This window comes from Rosa rugosa, chromosome 5 (genome assembly GCF_958449725.1).
Source record: "Rosa rugosa chromosome 5, drRosRugo1.1, whole genome shotgun sequence".
Taxonomy (NCBI): domain Eukaryota; kingdom Viridiplantae; phylum Streptophyta; class Magnoliopsida; order Rosales; family Rosaceae; genus Rosa; species Rosa rugosa.
The window spans coordinates 23175167-23200208 of NC_084824.1; the positions used below are offsets into that span (position 1 = coordinate 23175167).

Sequence of the window (25042 nt, forward strand, 5' to 3'; positions counted from 1 at the left end):
ACGAGTTCAGAGTCGATGAGTAAAATAGAGGCAAAATGTTTGAAGCCGAACTTGAGAGGTTAGGGCTAAATAGAAGTACTTCTACTTTGGAGCGAACATTAACTTGAGAGGTACAAAGCCTATGCTGATCATTGCAATGTTAAGTTTAAGCAGCACAAGTAATTGGTATGTTTTACTTGAAACATAAAGTAGTAAAAAAACCCTCATTTTTGTTCTGGTTTACTTGGTAAGTTTATATTCCTTTTTCCTCAATTCCAATAGCTCTGTTCTGTAACATTTCATATGATTATAAGCATCAAATAATTGTGTTCATCATGAACTGATTGAATTTGTTGCAGCTTCCAAACAGTGTTCATCAAGTTTCTGAAGATTACATTTGGGAAAACTCTATTACTTTACAGGCCAGTGTTTACATCAGAGGAAGTCAAGGTAAAAAAAATTATTGGAAAGGAGATGAAATTTCATTTGTGGTTTGATCCCTCCCAAATATATGTGATGCTTTATTTCAGTATAACCACATGTTCATAATGCATGCTACTGTACACATACAACTTCGATTTATGGTGTCCTACCGTCCTCACTATATACCATCAAAGTTTTGATTTCTCTCAGTTTTGGCAGCCATAACATCAACAACTAGAACTTGCCTGGTGGCTCCAAATGATCACATAACACAAAGCCTAGACGCTTTACAGAAGAATGCACCAACTGTGAAGAACAGAATGCTGCTGTTAGATTTGTAGCACCATCAAGGTGGAAGCAGCTTCTCAGGATTATGCTCATGTCAAAGCGTCCTAAAATCCCACCTTCTGGCCCAAGCCACAGGACCAACAAGACACCTAATTCCTCAAGAGATTACTAGACACTTCTGTTATTTGTATACAAAGAACAACATTTCCAACTGAAGTTTGGTTGAATTTTTTGGCAAACTTCTTCATGTGTTTCTAATTTTGTTTGATGGGTTTGATTATTCTTCTATCGTTTCTTGAACAACTATATTCCCGCAGCAAAGCGGGGGTACGCGTTCTAGTATATATCTGGACGTCGCCTCCATCTGCCCAGAACTTCGCCGTCTACAACAGCACCACCGCCAACGTCGACGTTGCAAGCTACGATTTTGGGGTGGTGCTTGTGGAGCGAGAGCGCCGCCGTCGCAAATGAGGTTCACGGTGACAGACCAGTTCTCGTTGAAGGCCATCGGGGGTTTCGGGGTTGGCTTGTTGAAATCGCTGACTATGGAATCGATGAAGGGTTCGCCCTAATGGGGCTCCGGTTGGGTGGTGGATCGGTTGTAATCAAGGTTTTAAATCTCTGCGATATTTCCGATATATCCCCCGATATCTCATTTTTTCGACGGACCGATATATCCAGGGGGGTAAATATCTTATCTGTCACTATTTCTGCGAAATTTCTCCGACATCGTCAAATATCCCTGATATATTAGATATTTGTGATATATCCCGATAAAGTGAAGAAATATCTGTAAAATTTGAGGTAAAAATAAAATAAAAAACTCAGTAATTCTCTAAATGAAAATCTGTGTGAAGAGAGATTTCCTAAAGGCAAATTTGAGTGAGGAGAAATCCCCTCAAGGTGAGTAGAAAATCCCCTCAAGGCGAATCTAGGTGAGGAAAAAATATCCGCTATTCTGGATCCCGTGTGCTGCCCACTGCATCGATTTGATATTTGAAGATATCGGGAAGCAAGAGACTGTTTCCACTGTTGTCAAATGGGCTCAAAGTGTAACTAACTACATCTACAATCATGGTTGGGTACTGGCTGAAATGAGGAGCATCACGAAGGGAGATTTGATTCGACCGGGTAAAACTCGATTTGCGATAAATCACATTGCCATCGACAATATTTTGAAGAAGAAATCTGATTTGAGAAAATTGTTTACAAGTAGCGCATGGAATGAGAATGCAGCGAGCAGGACCAGAGATGGCAAAAGGATAGAAAAAAGAGTCCTCGATGGGACATTTTGGGATGGCATGGAAGCAGTCCATAAAATTTATAAGCAATTGTATGAGATTCTTCGAATTGTTGACACAGAAATTCAGCCAACCATGCCCATATTATATGATATGTTTGAAAGAGTGAAACAACAAATATCACAGATGAGAGGAAAGAAATGGGTGCTTAAAATCATCAATGATCGATGGGATAACACATTAAGTCAACCATTGCATGCAGCAGGTATTATTTCTCTATCTCGAAATACATTTGTATCTTGATAATTACTTAGTTAGATCTATATTATATAACTTTTTGGTTTCTTGTTTGTAGCACATTTCTTAAACCCAAATTTTCATTATCGACATGATGTTGGTTATAGCCCACGTTTCACAAACTCTCTGGCAACAGTTGTCGAACAATTTAATATAAATGGAGAAATTGCGGATACATTTGTGGATGAGGTAACTTCTTATTGATGACAACCTTAAAAAATTTTGGGATTAGAAATGACTAATTTTCAAATGGTTAATGCAGATTGTATGCTTTAGAGATGCAAATGAATCATTTGGGTCAACCATAGCAAGAAAAACAAGAGAAACCAGAAATACAGGTTTGTGGTATATCCGTATATGTATACATTAAAACACACACATACACACACATATAATTTCTTTAATAGAAAATGTTGATCTATTATAGCAGTAACTCATTGTAGTAGCTTTACAGCTGATTGGTGGACACAATGTAGGTATTCTGCACCAAACATGCAGAAAATTGCAATGCGTATTTTGGCACAAACGACTTCTTCTTCTGCGTGTGAGAGAAATTGGAGTACATTTGCTATTATTCATACCAAACAAAGGAACCGTTTGGCATATCAGAAGTTGGAAAAGCTTGTATACTGCTACTACAACATGAAGCTGCGGCTGCGAGATAAACAGGCAAAGAATAATGTGGTCAATGAAAACAACTATATAGATCTACTTCATGTTGCAAGCGAGCCGCTTGATAATGGCATTGATCAACTTCATGACTGGATTATGCCTGCACACCTCGATGATGAAGCTGGAAGACCTCTTCCACAAGTTGTAGAAACTGCAACTAATGCTGGAATCAACGTAGAGAGAGTCTTATCTGAAGAAGTTGTTAAAAACCCAGAAGATAATTCAGATAGTGATGATGCGTGGGGTGGTACAGCAATTCCAGATAGTTCTGATGATGGTGGAAAGGGTGGAAGCGGAACAGGTGGTGGAGGTGAAAGATATGAATATGGACAATCTTCTGTTGATGGAGGATTCCAATTTACCTGTGAAGGTAATTTTGATCATGCCACCCAAGATGAAGACCACGGAGTGAGAACAGCTGGTCATGGTGCTCAAGAGAAGACCCGATATGGGAGGAGGACTAGAGGTGCAACTGATGATCAAAGTACCCCATCTGATGTTTCTTCAATTGCCTTAAGTTTTGACTCTATCAGTTTAGGCACAGAGCGCAGTGGGATCTCAAATGAATCTCATGAAGGCAACAATCAATTTGGTTATGATGCTTATAAATATAATCAATATGGAGAAGTATATGATCAGACGATCAGTCATCTAGTTGAGTTCATCCTTATTATCCCCTTATTGGGGAAACAGTCGGCAACTCTAAAGAGATCTATAACTATCATGTTCATCACTACAATTCGCACTATATGGGTCATATGTCTTTGTCTGATTATTGCATTTTCGTAGACCAGCGAGCGGCTTTTCAACTGCCTAGAGTCTTTTTTTGGATGTAGATGAAGTTGACATTCATATGTATTTATATGTAGTTCTAAATTTCTAATAAATTGACTATTTTCAAAAACGATATTTTCGTACACTGTATCCCCGATATATCCGATATCTCCCTTTTTCAAAGTACCGATAGATATGAAAATACCGATATTTAAAACCTTGGTTGTAATCTCCTGCGCGTCGGTGGTCTTCGTTGTGCAGGTGGTTTCGGATTTAATGGAGGACGGAAGGAACCCCGTCGAGGACGAAGTCGGGGAACAGTCAACAAATCAACTGTTGCAGATCAGTGGGTCCCACGCCGTCAGCTTGCTTATTCACTCGCCTGAAAACCGCGCGTGTTCTTCACTTGCCGGATTTAACCGTGGTCCACCTGGACCTTGGTCCATATTAGAATTTTTGGTTATAGAGTTTGTTTGTTTGTTTGTTTTTTTTTTTTTTTTTTTGTGGGGTCTGAAGTTATAGAGTTGTTGTTCCCAAGGTTTTGGCATAGAAAAAAAAAGAAAAAACAAGCTTGAGTAATTGAGTCGTTGGTTTTTGGTAACAGCACATGCAGGTACTCAGTTTGCAGAGAATAACTTGTCAATAACTAGCCGCTGGACAACAACTTGTCAAAACTCAGAAGAACATGCATGGTCATTTGTGGACACCAGAAACCTGTCTGTGGACACTAGAAACCTAGGTTTATTATTATTATTATTATTTTGTCTGGAGCTTTAATTAAATTCTAAAAATTTATTAGCTAATATATGAAGGATAAAATGGTAACTTTATATATTGAAATAGAAAGGAAAAGACAAAAACAAAGAAAAAGTACGTGGGAAACAATTGCAGAGACCTCTCTTGGTGGTTCATGGTTACCAATCTGAGTTTTTTTTTTTTTTTTTTTTTTCTTTTCTTTTTTTTACATGTATGCACTACAGCAGAACTTCAATCAGAATAGTTGAATGTTTGAGCTAACCTTAGGTCCATACATGATTGAAGACACACATATATACAAGAAAGTAGGATCTATCCTAGATTTTGTTAGGTTAAGAGTTGCAGGCCGCTCGATCTGTTTTGGGACCACGCATTTAAGTGTAAATGACGTCTATTCAATGGTTAAAGTTTCCAATTAATCAATATTTCAGTAGTCCAATTTGATCAAAATCAAACTTTTATTGTTTGAGTCATCGACTGATGGAAGGGATGAACCCAGGCTGCCTAGCTAGATCTAAATTTGAAAGATGGACCAGCTAGCTGGTTTTAATTAGATGAACAAATACATACTATTTCTGAAAAGAAATAGCCTAGCTAGATCTAAATTTGAAGGATGGACCAGCCAGCTGGTTTTAATTAGATGAACAAATACGTACTATTTCTGAAAAGAAATTACCAGAAGCTTATAGAAATTGAAGAGAACATCAGCTTTCAAAACTGGAATTGGTTTGAACCTAAATTTGGCTAGATCCAGACTTAACCGCAGAATCAGCAAACCTGAAAGAGTCCAAGAAACCATAAAAGCAAGCATCACGCATGATAAGTTAATACTTAATAGGTATCTTCTAAAGGCATGATCCTTCTTATCGATAATTTTCTAGCTCTTAATACCGACCCATAGGCCATACTTGGATACCCCAAACAAATGAAAAGATTTCTGATATTTATGGCAAGAGTGTGATCGATGAACGTGCAAATGTCCATCTCAGAGTTAATTTTTACAGAGGGGGCCTTGAGAGTTTAGTTCCGTCGCTTTCCGTTTCTTTTTGAAAAGGTCGTTTTCCCTTTCTAAATTTGCAATTGCTCTTTATTTTTTCTTTTTCTTTTCTAATTTAATAGTTTTATTATTTATCATAATAAAAAATACATCAATTTTCTAGGCTTGAATTCAAAATTTAACGGTCAAGCAATAATAAAAATTAACAACAAAGCATCGTTAATTTTTTTTTTTTTTAGAGTAATAGTGAACCACTTTATTGATAATAATAATAAGAAATATTACAACTTATAGATGTAGAAACTACATCGAAATATGAAATAACAATAACAATATTAGATGCAACAAAGCACCGTTCATTAAGATTGGTTAACTCATTTATTCAATGACATACAAATGACAATATATCTCAAGAACACATAATTTAAACTAATTAATCTTTAATTATCAAGTCACCAATTGTGGTGCAATCAAATTTCAAACTGTCTTTATATCTCATATCATGTCAAGACCCAAAACCAGTCGCCATCGAGCACCCTCAATCTTGGTGAAAATGCCACTTCATCTCTCGGCCGTTGCCCATCATGGGTTGCAAAAACTAAACCCTTCTCATGCCATTTTGATTTCACACTTCCGCTGATGAATCTCGCCCATGACAAAGTTTAAAATCAAACGAGAACTGCGCCAAATCTTGAAGCTTCCATCCCCACGAGAACCCCCCCCCCCCCCCCCCCCCCCCCAAATCTTTCTCGAGCCGACGGTCAAACTTCGAGTCAACGCTTGAAGGAAGCTTCTCGATCATTCTCAGTCAGCTCCCGCTCTAGTCCGCATTCATTGGTGAGTCAAACTCCTCTACAGAATTTTTCGTCACCAACAATATTTCAGTTTTCGATATTACCAACTTTAAAACAATTAATTCTTTGTAGTAAAAATTAGAATGACCAAAACTAAGTCTTCAATTTTATAGTCGTAAACTATGCATTCATCTCCTAATTATAGCTTTCTTTTGTATATATGACATCAAATTTTAACCATTTTCAATAAAACAGGTTATTTAACCATCTTTGACTAGGTTACTTATAATACATGTACTACTAATGTAGTATATGTAGTAATGTTCATATTATTATAAATAATTTTATGTTTATTTTGTCATATACATGTATGTGTATTGAAAACCATAGTATATAAAGCTAAATATTTAGATAATCGGTAGATTCGGTATTTACCAAAACCAAACTAACTTTTTCGGTAATTTTTTATTTCAGTTTTATCTGTCTTGGTTACTAAAAAGTCAGTTTATCAAACTTAAAACATCGGTTGATATTCGGTCGGTAAGCAAGTGGCAGCCCTAATTACTACCATCATTTATTGTTGACAAAAACACAAGACAAGTGGTTTCAATAATGATGACAGGTACTCATTTTAATGAGTACTCAGTTAGCCGAGACATGCAGTACGTTGACGGACTAGCTTATTGTACAGTAGGTTCTGTTGAAAAGAAGTGTACATATATGACTCCTTTAGTCCTTTTAATGGATGCAGTGGTTCGATTATTTGCAAACCGCCATTTGAAGACGTTCTCTTTGAGACCAACTATATATATTCAAACGTCCAGGGGGCTTTTTTTTGGGGCTTAAGTTGTGTGTGCATGCTTCTGACTATCATATCAGTAATTTATTGCTGAATACTGATATGGAGTTGAGAAAAGGTGCATGGACCAAAGAGGAAGATCATCTTCTCAGGAAGTGCATTGAAAAACATGGAGAAGGAAGATGGCACAAGATTCCTCTCCAAGCAGGTTAGTAATATATAAATATCATCTCTTGATCTATCTGAGAGTTGCATTCTACAGCTTACAATTCGTTACCCAATATATCTCCGTGTGTGTGTGTGTATTATATATGTACTTTGTATTTACTAATTTTGGTTCATGCATGTTTCTAGCCAGAATTAGAAAAATGATATGTTGCTGATGTCAAGTATAAGGTTATTTGTTTTATTGTTTGCAATGTACGTACATACTTGCAGGCTTAAAGAGATGCAGAAAGAGCTGTAGAATGAGGTGGTTGAATTACCTGAAGCCAACCATCAAGAGAGGAGAATTTGAAGATGATGAAGTAGATCTAATGATTAGGCTTTACAAGCTTTTAGGAAACAGGCAAGGACTACATCCTACTGATCGATTTCTCTATAACTTACTAATTAAGTTCCGGGCCAATAAGGTCAAAAAAAAAAAAAACAAAAAAATCCTTTCTGCCCTTTCAAACACGAAAAGAAAAATTTCTGTTAATTTACTTATCAGATGAAATGGATGAAAATTTTTCTTGTTTGACAATAAACTAATGTACCATCTACCAATAACTTTTAGTTTTTGGACATTTTAAGGCATCAAATATGAGACAAATCAAAACAAAAATGCTAAACACTAGTTAATACCATGATATACTATCTAATTTGTGAGACAAGCTATGGTACTTGTGGGTATCTCATACATTCATGTACAACTATTTGAACAAAATATTACAATTATTTAAACCAAAATTACAACATTGAGAACAAAAGTTACCATATTCATTTACACTATTTACATATAGTTAAACAAAAATTACAACATTGACAACGAATTTGTTCAAAAGCTTGTAACAATGTCGTAAGAGGTGTAATTACTATTATTAGAACTAAGATTACACAAAATAGGACTCAACATTACCACTCTGACAACAAATTTGTTGTCACTTTTGTAAATGTGGGTATGAGATACCCACAAGTACACTAGAATTTCCCCTAATTTGTATAATAACTTTCAAATGACCAAAGATATAAACACTTAGTATATATCTCCCATTCGTGAGTAGAAGGTCGTAAGTTTGACTCATAGAAGACTAGTTATTAGTAAGCATACACTCAGTTACTAAGTAATCAAAGATTTTCTTTTTTGAGACAAATAAGTAATCAAAGATGTTCTTGAATTTTTTTATAGGGTTAATTACAGTTTACCCCCTGAGGTTTGGGGGTGTCATCATTTCACTCCTTCTACTTTTAATTTTGACTTTTTACCCCCTAAACTTTCCAATTTCAATCAGCCGTGTCCAATTTCTCCTATTCCGTCCAAATTGGACATTAAGTCTTACCGTTGAGGGCTAAAATGGTCATTTCAACATAAAAAAATAAAAATAAAATAAAATAAATTATTATTATTTTTTCTGTTTTTTAGTTATTTTTTTTTTCTGTTTCTTCGTTTTTTTTTTAAAGAGTATTTTTTTTGTTCGTTTTTTTTTTTTTGGTCTTCAACCTATACACCACAAGTTATAATAGGTTTATAAAAACAAAAAAAACACTCTAGGTGGTTGAAAGCCGCTCGCTGGTCTACGATATTTGTGATATATCTCCGATAAAGTGAAGAATTTAGGATATATCCCTAATAAAGTGAAGAAATATCTGTAAAAAATAATTTTACACTTTATCTGTAAATACTAGGGCTAAATACTGTTTACTCCCTGAACTTTCACGGAAAAAACAGTTCAGTCCCTCGCCTTTTAATTTGATACGTTTACTCCTTGTTCTTTCAATTTTACACCTAATAGGTCCATTCCGTTACTCTCCATCCAAATGCTCTGTTAACTCCACATTTTTAAGAATAAAATTACCATAATAGCCCTGACTTTCTCATTCTTTAATTTTTTTTTTAATTGTTTTTATTCTTTCTTTTTTTTCTTCTCTTCGACATCAGACCAAATTGCCTCACTTTTCATCACAAGAACCCTCTCTTCCACCACCATCGTGCCTCCGAAATCAAAACCCCAAAACCAGTAATCATTCCCATACCGGAAAACCCAACCCCGTTGGAGTTCTCCACCGCCATCGCTTAGATCTCTGCCCTCGAAACCCTAACCCACGTCGCGATCAACTACCTCGTGGCTATAGCCAAGTCCTCAACCTCCTATAGCTTATTGAATTTGGTTTCTCCAAAGGACGAAAGAAGGAGTTAAATCGAATGAGAGAAGCTCTCGATTTTCCGATGCCTTTTCCGACGACTTCAGCGGCGGTTTTGGATGCATGAGGTATGAAAACAATCTTCTCGCCGTACTCTACGTCGGGCTATAATCAGTTTTTGAAGTCAATTATGCTTTGGAGAAATTGCATTTTGGGTGAACACGGCCACCGTCGTGGCCACTGTGTTCAATGATGGTTTTGTCTATTCTCCGGCCAATTCTAACTTGAATTTTGATTTCTAGAGTGAGAAATGATGATGGCTGCATTTCAGTTACAAGATTGGTGAATTTGAGGAGAAGTGAGCAAAGGGAGAATTTTTCCCAGCTACTGTGTTCTTCGTCAAAGGGACAACTTCATCTGTTCTGATGTTGTTTGGCATCAAGGTTAGTTAGGTTCTTCCTTGGAGGCTTTGGATGATATTGTGTATATGAATATTTGGTATTCGATTACCTGAGTATGCGTATTGATCATAGGATGATTTGAAGTTCGTGTTGGCACAAGGAAGGATTCGGTGAATTCACTGGTTCTCGGAAGTGGGAGAGTCGAAACTGGTTAAGAAGAGAAATGGGGAGGAGTTGTGGGAGGATTTGGTAGTTGAGAATGGGAATGGGAATAGGAAATAGGGAATTTGGGTTAAGAGTAAGAGGGGGAGAGTAGAGGTGGCAAACGGGCCACTAAGCACGAGCACGGCACGGGCCCGGCACGACCCGAGCACGTTAGAATAACGGGTTGGGCTGGGCCTAAGAATATTGGCCCATTGGCCCGGCCCGGCCCGGCCCGAGCACGACATATTGTGGGCCGGCCCGTTACAAACACAAAATTTCATTTAAAAAAAAAAAAATTAAAAAACTACAATGATGAGATTTGAATATGTGATCTTTTTATTTCAAATCTCATGACAATTCCACCAATGCTTTCTTTTATATTGTCAAAATAATGAAACAAAACATTATATCCTTGTTTTGACATAAGTATATTTTCTAAATATTAAATATATGTTTATTAATAAAAACTAATCTCATAATAATACAACTATAGAATGAAGGAAAGAATAATAGATACTAAATCTTCATTATATTAATAAAGATTAATCTCACAATAATATACTAAAAACAATATATTTTGAGTTTTTTCTTTCTTTCTTTCTTATAGTGAAATATAAAAAATTATTAGAAATCTAATCTTAAAAAGCTAAGATTAAGAAAAACGTTGTAGAACTTAATTTATTTTAATTTTCTAAATAGTTAAATAAAATTAATTTTTATTTGTTCAAATTAAGATTTTAAAATCGTGCTTTATAGTGGGTAGGCACGAGCACGGCCCGTTATTGACCCGGCACGAGCACGACCCGGCATGATATTTGCTCGGGCCATGGGTCGGGTCGGGCTTAATGTTTAAGTAAATGGGCCGGCACGAGCCCGGCACGATAATAAATGGGCCGGCCCAAGCACGGCACGAAGCACGACTAGGCCCGTTTGCCACCTCTAGGGGAGAGTGAAAAGGTCGTGTTTTGGAGGTGAAGTGTAACACCAGAGAGGGGGAAATGACTTAAAATGCATAAACGTTGGTCTTGTGGGATTTCAATGAGTTTTTATCAAAGACTGATAATCTGATACTGGGTTTTACAAGGTGATGAGGGGGTTGATTTTTGGGTTGAATTACGAGTGGATTTCGTGCTTGGATTTGGATTCTAGGGAGGAGGGGGAGGATGAGTTTGATCGTTGCCGGGGTTGGCTTAAGGAGTCGGCGGCTGAGAGTGATTTAGCGATGCCATGGCTGGAAGAAGGATTAGTAATGTCGGGTGTGGGGTTCGATATGGTAGATAAAGAATTAGTGCCGAACAGAAGAATAAAAGAGAGAATAAAAAAAAAATTAAAGAATGAGAAAGTCAGGGCTATTATAGTAATTTTATGCTTAAAAATGTGGAGTTAACGGAGCATTTGGATGGAGAGTAATGGAATGGACCTATTGGGTGTAAAATTGAAAGAACAAGGAGTAAACGTGTCAAATTAAAACGTGAGGGACTAAATTGTTTTTTCCGTGAAAGTTCAGGGAGTAAACAATATTTAGCCCTTTTTATTATTAGGGATAGGGTAGTAAGTCACCTCGGTTACGTTAGGAAGTTAATAGCACACTCAAGCAATTAGTATTCAGACCAAGGTCCACAAGGGTATCCCAGCAAAGCTAGGCTAATCCTCCATTGTAGGCGCACGAACTCGAAGGCCTGTCAAACCTGCTGGCCACAAACTAGTTGGAGTTGAGATTCGAATGCTAGACCGCTCGATGAACTTTACCACACCAGGTGGTTACTCACCCTAGAATTTAATATCAAGTGGTTGAGTTTTTTTTTTTTTTTTTTTGGAAAATAAAAAATATATATATTAAACAAAAAAAGATAGCATCTAAGAGGGACATAAGGCCAAGATCCCTAAGAATAAACAACAAAAAGCAATATCGGCCAAAACATAAGGAAGATGAAACATATAGAAAACTGAATCAAAAACTAAAATGCACAATGAGCGTTCGATTGCGGGTAGAGTAAGAGGTGGAAATAATAAAAAACAAAAATCATATTGTATCCGCCATTTCTTATAAATTATGGATCCGACGTAACTATTTTTATGTTTACATTTGCCTTTACTATTTATGCCTCTTCCATGTGCAAAAGTAATGCAACCCCAAATAACATATATTTCTAATTTTCTCTCTAATATGTATATAAAGGTGGTCATTGATTGCTGGCCGACTTCCAGGAAGAACCTCAAATGATGTGAAAAACTATTGGAGTGCTCGGCGAAGGAGAAATATGAATTTGAACATCGCAAAAGATAAACCTCGACAAATAACAAGGACCACTATAATAAGACCTCGGCCACGAACATTCACAAAAAGTTTACATATTCCCAGTGACAAAGCAGCAACCTCAAAGAATAGTAATATAAACATATCATTACCTCCGGTACATGGACTTGATGAGTGGAAAATTGTACCAGCAGAACATGTCTCTACAAACTTATGGGTTCAAGATATGGCCTCAATGACCAAAACATGTGTCAATGTTGCCGAACGAAGTTTCGAATCTGACCTTTGGCATTTTCTCCAAGAAGAGATGAGAGAACAAGATTCAGACGATCTAATAAATCTCAAAATAAAAAATTGAAGTCTAAAAGAGATTCACGAGACCCTTATTCTACCAGCAATCGGAAGCCTGTTGTGCATCTTGATCTTTGATTCAATCGGCTCTGCTTAATCATGCTTATGTTTTGGTTGTCTTTTCGTTTTGTTATTTCTTCTAAGGGATCTTGGCTTCATGTCCCCCTCCCCGGTTAGTACTATCTTTTTATTTAATAAATTACTTTAATTGCATTTCACAAAAAAAAAAAAAAAAGATTTAGACGATCTAATAAATCCATGTCATCCAATTGTGTGTTGTAACTAGCTAGTTGCTATTTTGTTAAATTATTAATTACACTAGTTAGTGTACCCGCGCGATGCTGCGGAAATATGATCGATATCATTCGATTTAATGGTCCTGAATTTAGATTGTATATTATATATTGTTTATTTGTTTTACATGTTAAAAAAACTGGTAACTTGGTTAGATTTCAAAGTTAATAACTACAAAAAGTGTCCACAATGAAGGAGGAGACATACTCCCAATACAGCTAATAACTCAACTTTAATCAATGTATCATCATTTTCCATTTAACCAATGTATTATCATTCTCCATGAACTGATTATAAATCATTGGCAAAGAATTCCTATCAATAAAAAAAACAGCAGGTTTCAATCTAACAAAAGGAGAGACTTCACCCACACGTACTCTATCCAGAGCTGAATCCACATTGGCTTTGGGCCTTTCCTGTGCAGCTTAGTCGACATTTACTGCTCAGTATTACCAAGAAATTCTGGGAAGATTTAAATCTCCAAACAGTTCAGTGTGATTCTTCCACCAGTTTCTGAAAACAAATAAGCAGCAAAAGCTAACTATACAATACAAAGGCCATAGTTACATCAGTTACTCCTACTGGAATGCACCTAGGCCATCCAGGTCAGACACATCCAACAATACTTGAATATGTGTGTGTGTTGCATCACTTGCATGGATCAACCAAGTAAAGAGAGTTGATTGGGCATACCTGAACAAACTCTGATGGAAGCAAATCCTCGCATTGCTTGTTAACATGCCATGGAGGGTGAAGCAATATCAAAATCTAGATAATGTGCAAGCCGATCAAGTTTGACACACTGAAAAACAAATGGGGAAATATATGATGAATTTCTACATGGTAGGGAAGCAGGGACCAATATATTGAAGAAGCTAAGGTATTCATAAAGAAACTGCAGAAATTATGCAGTTGGCAATAGCCAATGCAATTTGGCAACAGTGTCAAGTCCCCTGCTTGTGATCAGGTTACCATCACTTATTACTTTGGTGTTGTTTGTTGTTTCATGGACTTAAACATACTACTCAAATCAAATTGAAATAAATGCACCAAGATGATTTTTTGATTGGGTTTTGGTGATTTCGAAACAAATGACACCAACATTAACAACTTAAGGGAGGGTACAAAAGAATTGATCGTTAGCAGGTTTAAATGTTTTCATGTATTTGTTAGAAAATAATGAAAAGTTTTTTCTCTAACAACATAGCTTTGATCTTATTGATCGATCTATCTGCATTATGTTTCGTATATGCTCACTAATGAAAAAAGGAATAAGTAACTGCATCATGATGTTGAGTATGCAATTGATATTTCAATTGCTTTGCTGCCAGTTCATACATTGAAGCAAAAGTTACCATAAAGGTCCTGCAAATGTTTCTCTAAAAGCCTAAAACATGATTATTAAATACTCAAAGGAACGTACCATATAGTAGCTGCTCATTAATCTAATAGTGTTTGAGGCTGGCTTGCTTGTAAAATATCCAGTTCAGTAAGCAGTGGTTCCAAATTGAGGTATAGGAGTCAAAACCGCAATGACCAACATGAAAAATACTAAGGCTTTAAGAAAAGAACGAAGTAAATCTTTATGGGCAGACCTTTCTTGCAGAAAAGCCAGAGCAAATTTGTCATACCTGCAAAATTTGAAGATGATGTTCAGAAATTGTTCCTCTGGTTGTTCTAAATATCAAGGCAAACACAACAAAGTAATATGCATATAAACCCCCAAATCAATACTTTCAAATCCAATACATATCCCGCATCAGAATGAGAGAACAATTCAAAATTGAATCAACAAAATCAAGGTTCAACAATTGGAAATTTGGGAACTTTTTTCTTTGTGCACCTCTCTGATCACTCTCGTGATGAAGAACAACTAACCTCGTGCTGAGATGAATATCACCTCTATCTATCTCCATGTCTCACTCTCTCTCTCTCTCTCTCTCTCTCTCTCTTCGGGCAAAGCAAAGAAACACATCTGGACTCCCTCGAGGTCTCGATCGTTCTTGATTTCTCTTTGGATTGTTCTCTCTTCGTGGAGCAAGGAAACAGAGCCACGCGGAAAGCCTCGGACTCCAATGAAGACGTACACCTGTCGGGGCAATCACGTAAAAAGCCAAAGAGAATGTAGGGGTAAAACGGGCAAGTCACTGTAATACTATTCATTCAACAGTACCATTCTCATTTTACTTTTATATATGTATCATTTGCTGAACGAAAGCCATTTAGCTCATTTGTCATTTCCTACGTTTTGGTATATTTGTTAAATGCTTTTGCATCGACCATCAAATTATGTTGTTTCAGGCTTGCACCTACTCCAATAATACTATCCAGATTGGGTGCGAATCTACCTTCTACAGTGATTGCATTTTTTCTTATACGAATAAGAAGACAAAAAAATAATACGCTACCACGCTCTTGAACCTTCATCCGAGTGTCTAGTTATGTCCGGCGACGCGTTCTCAGATGGGAAATCGAAGTACGCCGGTAATCGATGTTTCCAGTAAGGTCCATGGTGGGATTTTGGCTCAATGTTCCTTGCGAGGATGGAGGGAGAGGACGCGGCGGTTGATGACGGTTGGGTTTGGTGGCTGGTGGTTATTGTGGCTCGTATTGGTGGTAGAGGGGACCGGTGCCGGAGGTGGATTGGGGCGGCTGGGTTCCGGATCGCTTTTCAGTTAGCCGGAGGGTGATTTTCCCTAACCTGTTCAATGCTGGCGGGAGGGTGACTTGTCGGCAAGGGAGAGCCTGAGATCATATCATGGTTTCCATGGGGCACTGGTTTCGACATGCTCCTAGACCACCTTATCAAGCACCACTTCAACAACCTCTACCTCTACAACAACTCCAAGTGCCAATTCAAGAAGCAAGAAAGACACCTACCCTTGAAGAAATGATGACGGCCTTTGTGAATAATCAAGCAAAGCAAGATGAGAAGATCAATGTCATTCAACAAAGTGTGAGCAAGCTTGAGGTACAAATAGGGCAACTAGCTAGTGAGTTGAGTCAAAGGAAGCAAGGTGTGTTTCCAAGCCAAGTGGAGACTAACCCAAGACATGAAGCCAAAGCTATTACCACCTTGAGAAGTGGAAGGCAAGTGGAGAACAATGTGTACATGCCTACCAATGAGGAAGATGTAACTCCAAGGGAGCCACCCGGTTTTGAAAGAAGATCAAAGGGGAAAGCAAGAGAGTTGTCACATGGAGAAGTCATCTTAGGCTTCAATGATGGTGAAGAAGAAGCTTTGAATGATAAGAAGAATGCTTATGCCGATGAGAAGCAAGAAGAAGCCTTGAAGGAAAATTTCAATGCCAAGGTTGGAACTCATGATAATAAAGCCTCTCCTTCTACTCTAATTGAAAGGCCATTCAAAAGAGGTATCACCATCAACCCTCCTTTGAAGATTGTGTAAGAAGAAGAAGTGTCTCTCCCTTACCCTCAAGCTATATGGCAACAAGAGAAAAAACTCAAGAAAGAGAGCCAATTGAGGGAGATGATTGATTTGTTCAAGAAGGTTCATATAAACATTCCACTCCTTGAAGCCGTGAAGACAATCCCATCTTATGCTAAGTTCTTGAAGGATATGTGCATGAAGAAGAAAAAGTTCAAAGAACATGAGCAAGTGGCTCTTTGTGAAGAAGTGAGTGCTATCATTCAAAGAAAGCTTCCACCAAAGCTCAAAGATCCGGGAAGCTTCACTATTCCAAGCAAGATTGGAGAAACTACTTTTGACAATTGCTTGATGGATCTTGGGGCAAGTATCAATTTAATGCCCTATTCGGCTTTAAAGAAGTTTGGTCTTGAAGGAGCTTTGAAACCAACTTCAATCACTCTCCAATTGGCGGATAGAAGCGTGAGGTATCCTAGAGGAATCTTGGAGAATGTGCTTGTCAATGTTGCAAGGTTTGTGATACCGGTGGATTTTATAGTCCTAGACATGGAGGAAGCCCCCATGGTTGACAATGAGCTTCCTATCATCTTTGGAAGAGCTTTCATGGCCACTGCCGGTGTCAAGATTAATGTGAAGAAAGGCACCATGAGCATGAAGGTACTTGGAGACAAAATCAAGTTCCAAATCTTTCCTCTCCTTCAAATTCTGGATGACATGAATGAATGCTACTTTTTGGGTTACTATGGAGAGGCAAGAGTAAGGGGAGATGAGAAAAATAAGAAAGAAGTTTGGGCACCTCTTCCGGTCTTACCATGTTCACAAGGCTTTGAGTCACTCCTCACCTCCATCAAGAAGAAGAAACAAATTGGAGGATTGCTCAAGGGAGCACTTGTTGACATGGGAGCTTGCCTTGGAAGTTCAAAGAAGGTAAACAAGGGAGATGGTTGTCTCAAGAAGCCCCCTTGAGTGAATGAAGAATCAATGGACCGGCAAGAAGTCCTTAAAACAAAGCCCTACTTGGAGGTAGCCAAGCTCATAATGCAAGTGAAGGAGGAGGAAAACCCTTGGAACCATTCTTGAAGAAATGACACCATTAAAGTTTAGCTTGGAAGGCAAGGGCTTAAAGCCTTGCATGTTGGTGATTGTTGGTGAATTGAATGAACTTCATGGTCTACAAGGGGGAGCATTCCTAAACCTTTTTCTTGCTTTATGTACTTCATTGTGTTTAAATTCCGGTCACTTCTTTGTTTTTGTGATAGTTTGCATGCTCCTTCTTACCATGCTTGACTCTTTCATTGCAAAGCTTTCAAGAAAACACTTTTTAACATTGAGGACAATGTTAAGTTCAAGTGTGGGGGGAAGGTCTAGTTTAAATTCAATAAATTCAAATTGTTTAAAAAAAAAAAAAAAAAAAAAAAAGAAGTTGTTTTTAGCTTTTAGTTGTTTCTAGTTTTTGTGTGTTTTGTTTGTGTTTAGTTCCTTCCAACTCCTATGATGAAACTTGAACTTGATTTGTAAAGGGCTAGAAAGCATGTCTATGTCTTGTGAACTCAATTTTTCAAATAAAGGTTATGGGACTTATGTTTAACTTCATTGTTACCTTTGATTGTCAAGTTGATGCATTGAGATATGGTTGGCATGATGAGATTTGTGAGAACTATTTGCACCACAAATGTGAGTTTTGAGCCTAATGAAAGTGCATCCAATAGCTCTTAGCACTTTATTCTTCATGTGTGATCAATCTTTTGTGAATTGTATCTCTAGAACTTGCTTTATATATCTCAAAACTTTTGTCAAGCATGAATACATCGCGGAAATGATTGAGGCAATAGGAATTCCACCATGGCCAAACAAGCTCTTGTCCTAAAAAGATTATTATCCTTAGATTGCCAATTTGTGCCTTTTGTTAGCCTTTCATTTCTTTGCACCACAAATGTCTTACCTTCTAGCTTAAACACTAGCCTTACCCTTTCCAAGTTTTCTTAGTGAGCAATGTGAGATTGTATATGTCAAGATGCTTCAAGAAACAAAGTTTGGGGGTACTTGAAAAGAAATAAGTGTGGGGGAGTATTATGTTTGTTGTGCAATTGTAATTTGTCTTTACATTTCAAGAGAATCAAAAAAAAAAAAAAATCCAAAAAGAAAGTTTCTCTAGTTGATCAATAAATAGTTTTTAGTTTAAAGTTTGGGGGAATGGTTAAGAGAGTGAAACATATGAAGCATCTTAAGGTCTTAAGTTCATAAAATCTCAATAAGGGAGTTGCTTGCTAAGTTACTTAGAATTTGTGATTTCCTATCCACTTCATTTCTCTAACCCCTCGCCCTAAGCCTCATTACAACCTAATAAAAGTCCTTTTTGATCCAAGATGGTTTGTGCATGACCCGTGGAGTTGAGATTGAAAAGCAAGCATCTGGCGGCATATGCATAAGATTGTTAATTTGAGTGATAGTGTAGCTAACCTTTAAACACTTGTGTGAAAATTAGAGTGAAAATCTAGTGAGTTTATGGTTAGCACGGTTTTGTTGTGCAAGCTTGGTTTTGGTGCATCAAAGTGACAATCATGGCATGACATACATTCTACTCTAGCATTTGTCCCATAGCTTCATAAACTTTTGAGACATGACTTGATTTTCTAGCCTTGAGCAAATTGTGTTCTTTGAGGATAATGTTGGAAGGATTAGGTTGTGTTAGTTTTGTTATGTTTCGGATTTGGGTTAATGCTTTTGCTTGAGGACAAGCAATATTCAAGTTTGGAGGTATTTGTTGAGTCACAAATTACTTATGCAATTGTGCCCCATAATTATGAAAATTGATTTGTCTTCCATGCTATTTTGCCTTTTTTAATCCATTTCCTTTTATTTGTAGGAAACCTTGCATTAAGAATAAAATGACTATTTGAGGCTTGAAATGCGGAGATTTGAAGCTAGGGGAAGAAGACACGAAGATTGGAAGAAAATTGCAAATCGACTTTTCCGGCGATTTTTCCGGCGAGCCGCCACTCATGGAGGGTCTTTTCTCCAGCAAAGGAGGACCATGGTGGTGAGAATCTCCCATAATTTGAAATTCAAATATCTCCCTTCACCTTGTCCTTTTGTCACCTTGCCAATTTGGGACCATTTGGGGGACAATGGTGTAAGAGCATATTTTGCACACTTTGGGACCAAAGAGGACACACATAGCTGATCAAAGAGAGGCCAAAGACCAATTCTTCAGCATTCTTGACTCCATTCAATCATCTTCATCCTATCCAAGATCCATTTTCTCTCTAGGGAAGAAACCACCATTTCCTCCACCACTCAACACCACAACTCACCTTAGTGATCCCAAATTTCACTATTCTTACCAATATCAAGAGCTTGGAGCAAGGAGAAGGAGGTGACTACCACCACATCATGTTCTTGGAGACCCATCTCCACCACATCTTCCGGCATCATCAATAGTCACCCTTTACTCTCTATCTCTTTATGTATTTGATGTTTAATAGAATGTTGAAGCTTGTGTATCTAACTATGTGTGAGTAGTGAACTAGTTGGGGCTAGGGTTGAAAGTCTTAGCCAAACTTTCTTGTATTGATGCTTTTGTTTATAAATTGATGCAAATTCATGTTGTCATTCTCACATGCTACGTCAATAGTTGAATGCATTACTTAGACCTAATCAATTTGAGTTATGTGTTTGCCATGACATGAAGTTTTTCCTAGAGATTGATTACCTTTAGGCAAAAATGGAGCATGAAAGCACACCATGTGTGCATGTGAGGGTAGTGAGCTAAAATCACCTAGAGATAGGATTGGTTTGCTTGCTTGGTTACCTAAACTCTAAGCTTTATGCATTTAGGGGCAAAGGATTGAGACCTATCCGGTAATTGAATTTGTCTCTAGGTAGTTAGCTCTAGACTTATCCGGTTAGAGTTAATAAAATGAAAGGGGTTTAAGCCTTAGTAGTCCTATCCGGATGCTAAGAGGGTAGTTGGACAATTAGCTTTGCATCATTCATATTCAATTGCTTTAATGCTTGCAAGGGAGGCAAAAGGTGAAACCCGATGCCCTTACTCCCATCCATTTGATAACAACTTGTTTAGTTTAGCTTAGTTTATATTACTTGCTTTCATTGTCTCAATTTGAATAGAAACCAATCTCAAAATCAAAATCAAATCTCTACACACCATCTTGCACATACTCACCATGAACTTTGGTTCACTTGTGAGCCTTTGTTTGTGATTGTGCATTTGCATATTCTTCTAGTTTTTCCTTAGGTTTTCCCTAGCTAGGAAAGGATTTACCAATCCTCGTGGGTTCGACATCCTTACTTAATCCCCTATTCTATAACTTGTACCTCTTGCACTTGAGGGTGGCTTCAATGCAAACAGTAATGCTATAGCTGAGAAGATACTTACCCATAGTTGAGGAGATTCACGCTGGTAATGTTTGGTATTGGGCCAACCGACTGATTGTTAGACAAGTACTTGAACAGATGATCAATAGGTTATATTACTAAATTGGATTTCAAACATACGAAGGTACAATTTAATTGACTAGCTTCTCTCGCTCTTCAATGCTAAACAAAGACAAGGAAAGAAAACTAGATCAGTCCATATTGGTTTCATAAATGACAGAACATAGCCTCTGAACCCTCGGTGATCCACATTCTTTTGCACGAGAACAACCTGCAAGAATAAGCAAGTAATACGTAAGAGAGAGGAAAAAAAAAAGGATGTGATACTCATCATTTGTTGAAATGAGATTAGTTCACATTGAAGCGAAAACTCTACATACACTACTAAAAACAATTGCTTTTGCGACGGCAATTGGGCTTTTGCGACGGAAAAAAACTTTTCGCGACGGAAAATTAAGCCTTTTGCGACGGAAATGTTGGCGTTGCAATAGGTGGCGTCACAAGATCCATTTGCAACGGTAAAATGCCGTCGCAAAAGGTAATTGCGACGGTATTCTCTTGCTGTCGCATCAGTTATTGTTTTGCGACAACGATTTGCTACGCAAGGTTCCGTCGCAAAATTTCTATCAGGGTAGCCCATGTAGAGGTATTTGCTACGGCTATGATGCCGTCGCAATGTGTGTATTTTCAAAATAACCGCCAAATCTTCCCGCTAAAATTGTGCTACGGTTAGTTTACCATTGCAAATATATTTATAAATTTTTATTAAAATATTTTGATAAATAGATAAACCTATATAATTTTGGGCTAAATACAAATTACTACCCTGTGGTTTAGGTCTAAAATCAATTCAGTCCCTGAACTTCTAATTTCATCAAAAACACCCCTGCACTTTCAATTTTGATCTAATAGGTCCAATTTGTTAGTTTTCCGACAATTGAGTTATTTAACTTGTTAATGTGGATCATATATAGTCTATGTTTTATGATGTGGTGTCGAGGTGGTCTACATTGTCAATTTAGGAGTGAGTCCTACTATTAAAAATAAATAGTTTTTCAACAAATAATCTAACTATTTGAAAGAATATTAACGAATTGGACCTATTAGATCAAAATTGAAAGTGCAGGGGTGTTTTTGATGAAATTAGAAGTCCAGGGACTGAAATGATTTTGGACCTAAACCACAGGGTACTAACTAGTATTTAGCCCTATAATTTTATACCAATTGTGATGCTAAAATGGCCGTCCCAAACACTAATTTTGTTTTATTATTATTATCATTATTATTTTTTACCCATTTCCACAAAATTAAACAAATAATTAATAATAATAGTTAAGTAATTAATATCTGCATCCATTAAATCAAATAGGAAGTTAACATTAACTCATAAAAAATATAGTTAAAAATATCCATTGAGTCATCGTACCATATTCAAATACAAATAGTTAAACACTAATATGAAAATAAATGTGTTGTCATTTACAAGTATTGAAAATTATAACCGCACTCACAAGTGCACCATTTTACTTGTGAGTTTTACACTTGCTTTCATTTGCTTTGCTCTTTTTGCCATGAGAACCTGTAATATAAACATAGAAAAATCAATGTTAGCTTAATGTCCAGTAAGCAAGATAGACAACAAAATGCACATATTCTTTCGTGAAGGTGTCCATACAAACAAAACAAAAAACATTAAGGCATTGAAATCAAAACATAAAATCAGAGGAACATTTAAAATTCTGGAACTTTCTCTATTACAGACCAAACTGGGAAAATTCACAAAACATTCACTTTATGTCGAAATGTAATGAAACTTTCCAGATCCTTTGCTGACTAACAGAAGTAAAACATATCAAAAATTCAGGTCATTTGGAGGTCAATAAGTTAGGAAAAAGAAATACCAAAGAAGGCTGTACTGCAGGACAGTTTCTGCAGATTTCCAGCAAATTAACTCATCTTACTTGCTACTTGGTTCAAATTCATATAACCAGTGTATCCAGTGTTAATGATACCAGATAAATATGACATCTTATACATGTTCAAGATAAATATGACATAATCAATCAAAGAAGTCAACTTGGTGTTTACCTATTTCAGCCAGAGGCAGAGGTGAATTCTTATATCAGCACCTGTTTTGTGTACATATACACAAAGAAAACATGGAATGAACTTCAGTTATAAGAAGCCAATATGAAAAATTCACAGAGACATACAGAAGCATGCTCCAGAACCTACAGCAATAACAAAGCGCACATCCACAATGGAACAAAAACTACTTGTGATAGCTGTTAACTTTGAAACTCAGAAAAATAGAAGTACCTTAGAACTACTTGTGATGCTACGAGTGTGATTCATGCAAGGCAGCTGTGCTTGGAATTATCAAAAGGGACCGACACAAGCTCTGTCCTCAACATTCTGATGCTTGTTGTCCTGCAAATGAGCTACACCAACTAATGCATCTTGTGCATCAAATAGAACACTAGACATCTAGCTTAACAGTAGTTCTGATCACCTAATCTGATCCTGACTTGTGCAAACCAGCAATACTAGTCAACAGGGTTCAATCAATCAGGGCCAAGTCATAACAAATCTCACTTCACAAGCAACATGGCAAGCAGGCTAGGACATCACCAATACACTGCTAGAACCCAGGTTCAGATTCCACCAATAAATCCATTTGTCCCTCACCTTCCGTCCTACATGCTACACCAACTTATCTTAATGATGTAAATGGAAAAATGAGGCTCAAATCAGAGATATCACTGGTTCAACATTACTATCTGTGGCGGCACTCTGCTCGGATATATCAAACTAACACTACCTTTTACGAATGAAAGACCTTAACAGAAATAGTTGCTAGGTTCAACATCTAAGCCTGAATGAAACTACCAAGGTAGTTGCAGACTCCAAAATGGGAATCATGTAGCAAGTATCACTAAACTATACTACTCTTTCGATCATATAGAAAACTACTACTACTGCAGAAAACACATAATCACATATGTAATCGACACATAAACTAAGTAAAACATGGAACTGCATAGACACGATGAACTCATAATGATTCAAAGGTGGGTCCAACCCATTACTTGAAATACAATTAAACTACAAATCCATCACCAATCTCATCGAAATTCTCTGCTATGGGACTATCACAAAGTTCCCAAATTGATTAAACATAAAAGATTACCAAGTCTATCTCTCTCGAATTAAAATCTTTTAAAACAGCAAAAGCCCAATCCCAAAGCAAACGCAGCAGCAGCAGCAGCAGTGCTTGGAATTATCAAAAGGGACCGACACAAGCTCTCTGTCCTCAACTCCCAATTTGTAAGGAGTAAGGAATTGAAAATATATAGCAATTCTAACTCAACAACGTACAACAATTCCGACATCCAAATCAATAAACCCAGTCATGAAATTGATCACACTTCTTAGCAGATCTAGCTACCAAGACACCAAATCCTTAATCAATCCGTAAAATATCACAACCCATAAACAAATTACTCTTGAAATCACCGAGGACGCAGAGAATCTCGGCAATGATTCCTCCGTCGCCGAAAACGTGAAGCAAGAGCAGAATTTGACCGGCCTTCAATCTCTTTCTTTTTCATTCGAGAGGGAAGTTTAATATTTGGCCAAAAATTTTGGCGCTTTTAGCATAATCACAGCATAGAAACAGAGCAAGCCTTTAATTGAAAATAATATTGCAAGTTTTTGGTCTATCGTCAAGACTACCGTTGACCAATTTGATCCGATTCAAAAATACGGTAAAATTGATTAAATCTTTTACCATATTCATAATTTATTGTAATAATCTCATCCAACAGTCGGTTTTCTTATTTTCTTTGAATTGATAGAGATTACCATTTGGAGTGTCTGATATATAAATATAGGTTCATAAAAGTAACTAAGTTTAACCAAGTTAATCGAATTCGAAACTAGAATCAAATTGGCTGGATTTTTTACAACCACCATAAAACATTCCAATCTCTCTATCGAGCGGTTAGTTTGTCCAAATTCATTTTCCACTTCATGGTTACTTTAGAATGAACCTCAACAATTTAAATGCAATGTATAAGTCATGCAACTTTAGGGGGCAAATTAGTATAGGCCAATGTCTTTGTAATTAAAATTGAAATTTTTATCTTATGTCCACGCACATCCATCGACGGAATATTTACAAACGTGATGTGAAAAAATAAGCATGTTTCAGGGTCGTTATGTCATCGGTCAACCAAGAAGACATATAAGTGACTATAGTTAACCAATTCGATCGGATTCAAAAATATGGTGAAATTGGCTCAATTTTTTACCACACTCATAATTTGTAGTAATGATCTCATCCAACGGTCAGTTTTCCCATTTTCTTTGAATTGATAGAGGTTGTTG

At 37.0% G+C, this 25042-nt stretch overlaps 2 protein-coding genes and 1 long non-coding RNA gene across 4 annotated transcripts; 2 read left to right on the forward strand and 1 right to left on the reverse strand.

Annotated features, from left to right (window-relative positions):
• The first annotated feature begins 1677 nt into the window (after window positions 1-1677).
• On the forward strand, window positions 1678-2432 carry LOC133711379 (uncharacterized). Its single transcript, XM_062137510.1, has 2 exons — window positions 1678-2196; window positions 2287-2432. Exons 1-2 carry the CDS (start codon window positions 1785-1787, stop codon window positions 2430-2432), a joined length of 558 nt encoding a protein of 185 aa, XP_061993494.1. The 5' UTR covers window positions 1678-1784.
• An 811-nt stretch (window positions 2433-3243) lies between these two features.
• Window positions 3244-12583, forward strand: LOC133711380 (transcription factor MYB114-like). The gene is made up of 4 exons (XM_062137511.1): window positions 3244-3270; window positions 7129-7228; window positions 7459-7588; window positions 12148-12583. The coding sequence occupies exons 1-4, from the start codon at window positions 3244-3246 to the stop codon at window positions 12581-12583; spliced, it is 693 nt and encodes a 230-aa protein (XP_061993495.1).
• A 9454-nt stretch (window positions 12584-22037) lies between these two features.
• On the reverse strand, window positions 22038-24304 carry LOC133712105 (uncharacterized). 2 transcript variants are annotated; one of them, XR_009847153.1, is made up of 4 exons: window positions 24170-24226; window positions 22973-23356; window positions 22742-22782; window positions 22038-22232 (listed from the first exon to the last, which is right to left on the reverse strand). It is a non-coding gene; the product is annotated as an uncharacterized LOC133712105 (long non-coding RNA). The 2 variants fall into 2 exon arrangements; XR_009847152.1 differs by having other exon boundaries at window positions 22973-24304.
• Between the last annotated feature and the right edge of the window lie 738 nt (window positions 24305-25042).

Bases quoted from the DNA above. Each gene is read 5' to 3' on its own strand.
- LOC133711379 (XM_062137510.1), top strand. From the start codon at position 1,785: ATGAGGAGCATCACGAAGGGAGATTTGATTCGACCGGGTAAAACTCGA. The intron at 2,197-2,286 runs GTATTATTTCTC...TCTTGTTTGTAG, and splicing joins TCAACCATTGCATGCAGCAG to CACATTTCTTAAACCCAAAT.
- LOC133711380 (XM_062137511.1), top strand. From the start codon at position 3,244: ATGGAGGATTCCAATTTACCTGTGAAG. The intron at 3,271-7,128 runs GTAATTTTGATC...ACTGATATGGAG, and splicing joins ATTCCAATTTACCTGTGAAG to TTGAGAAAAGGTGCATGGAC. The intron at 7,229-7,458 runs GTTAGTAATATA...ACATACTTGCAG, and splicing joins CAAGATTCCTCTCCAAGCAG to GCTTAAAGAGATGCAGAAAG.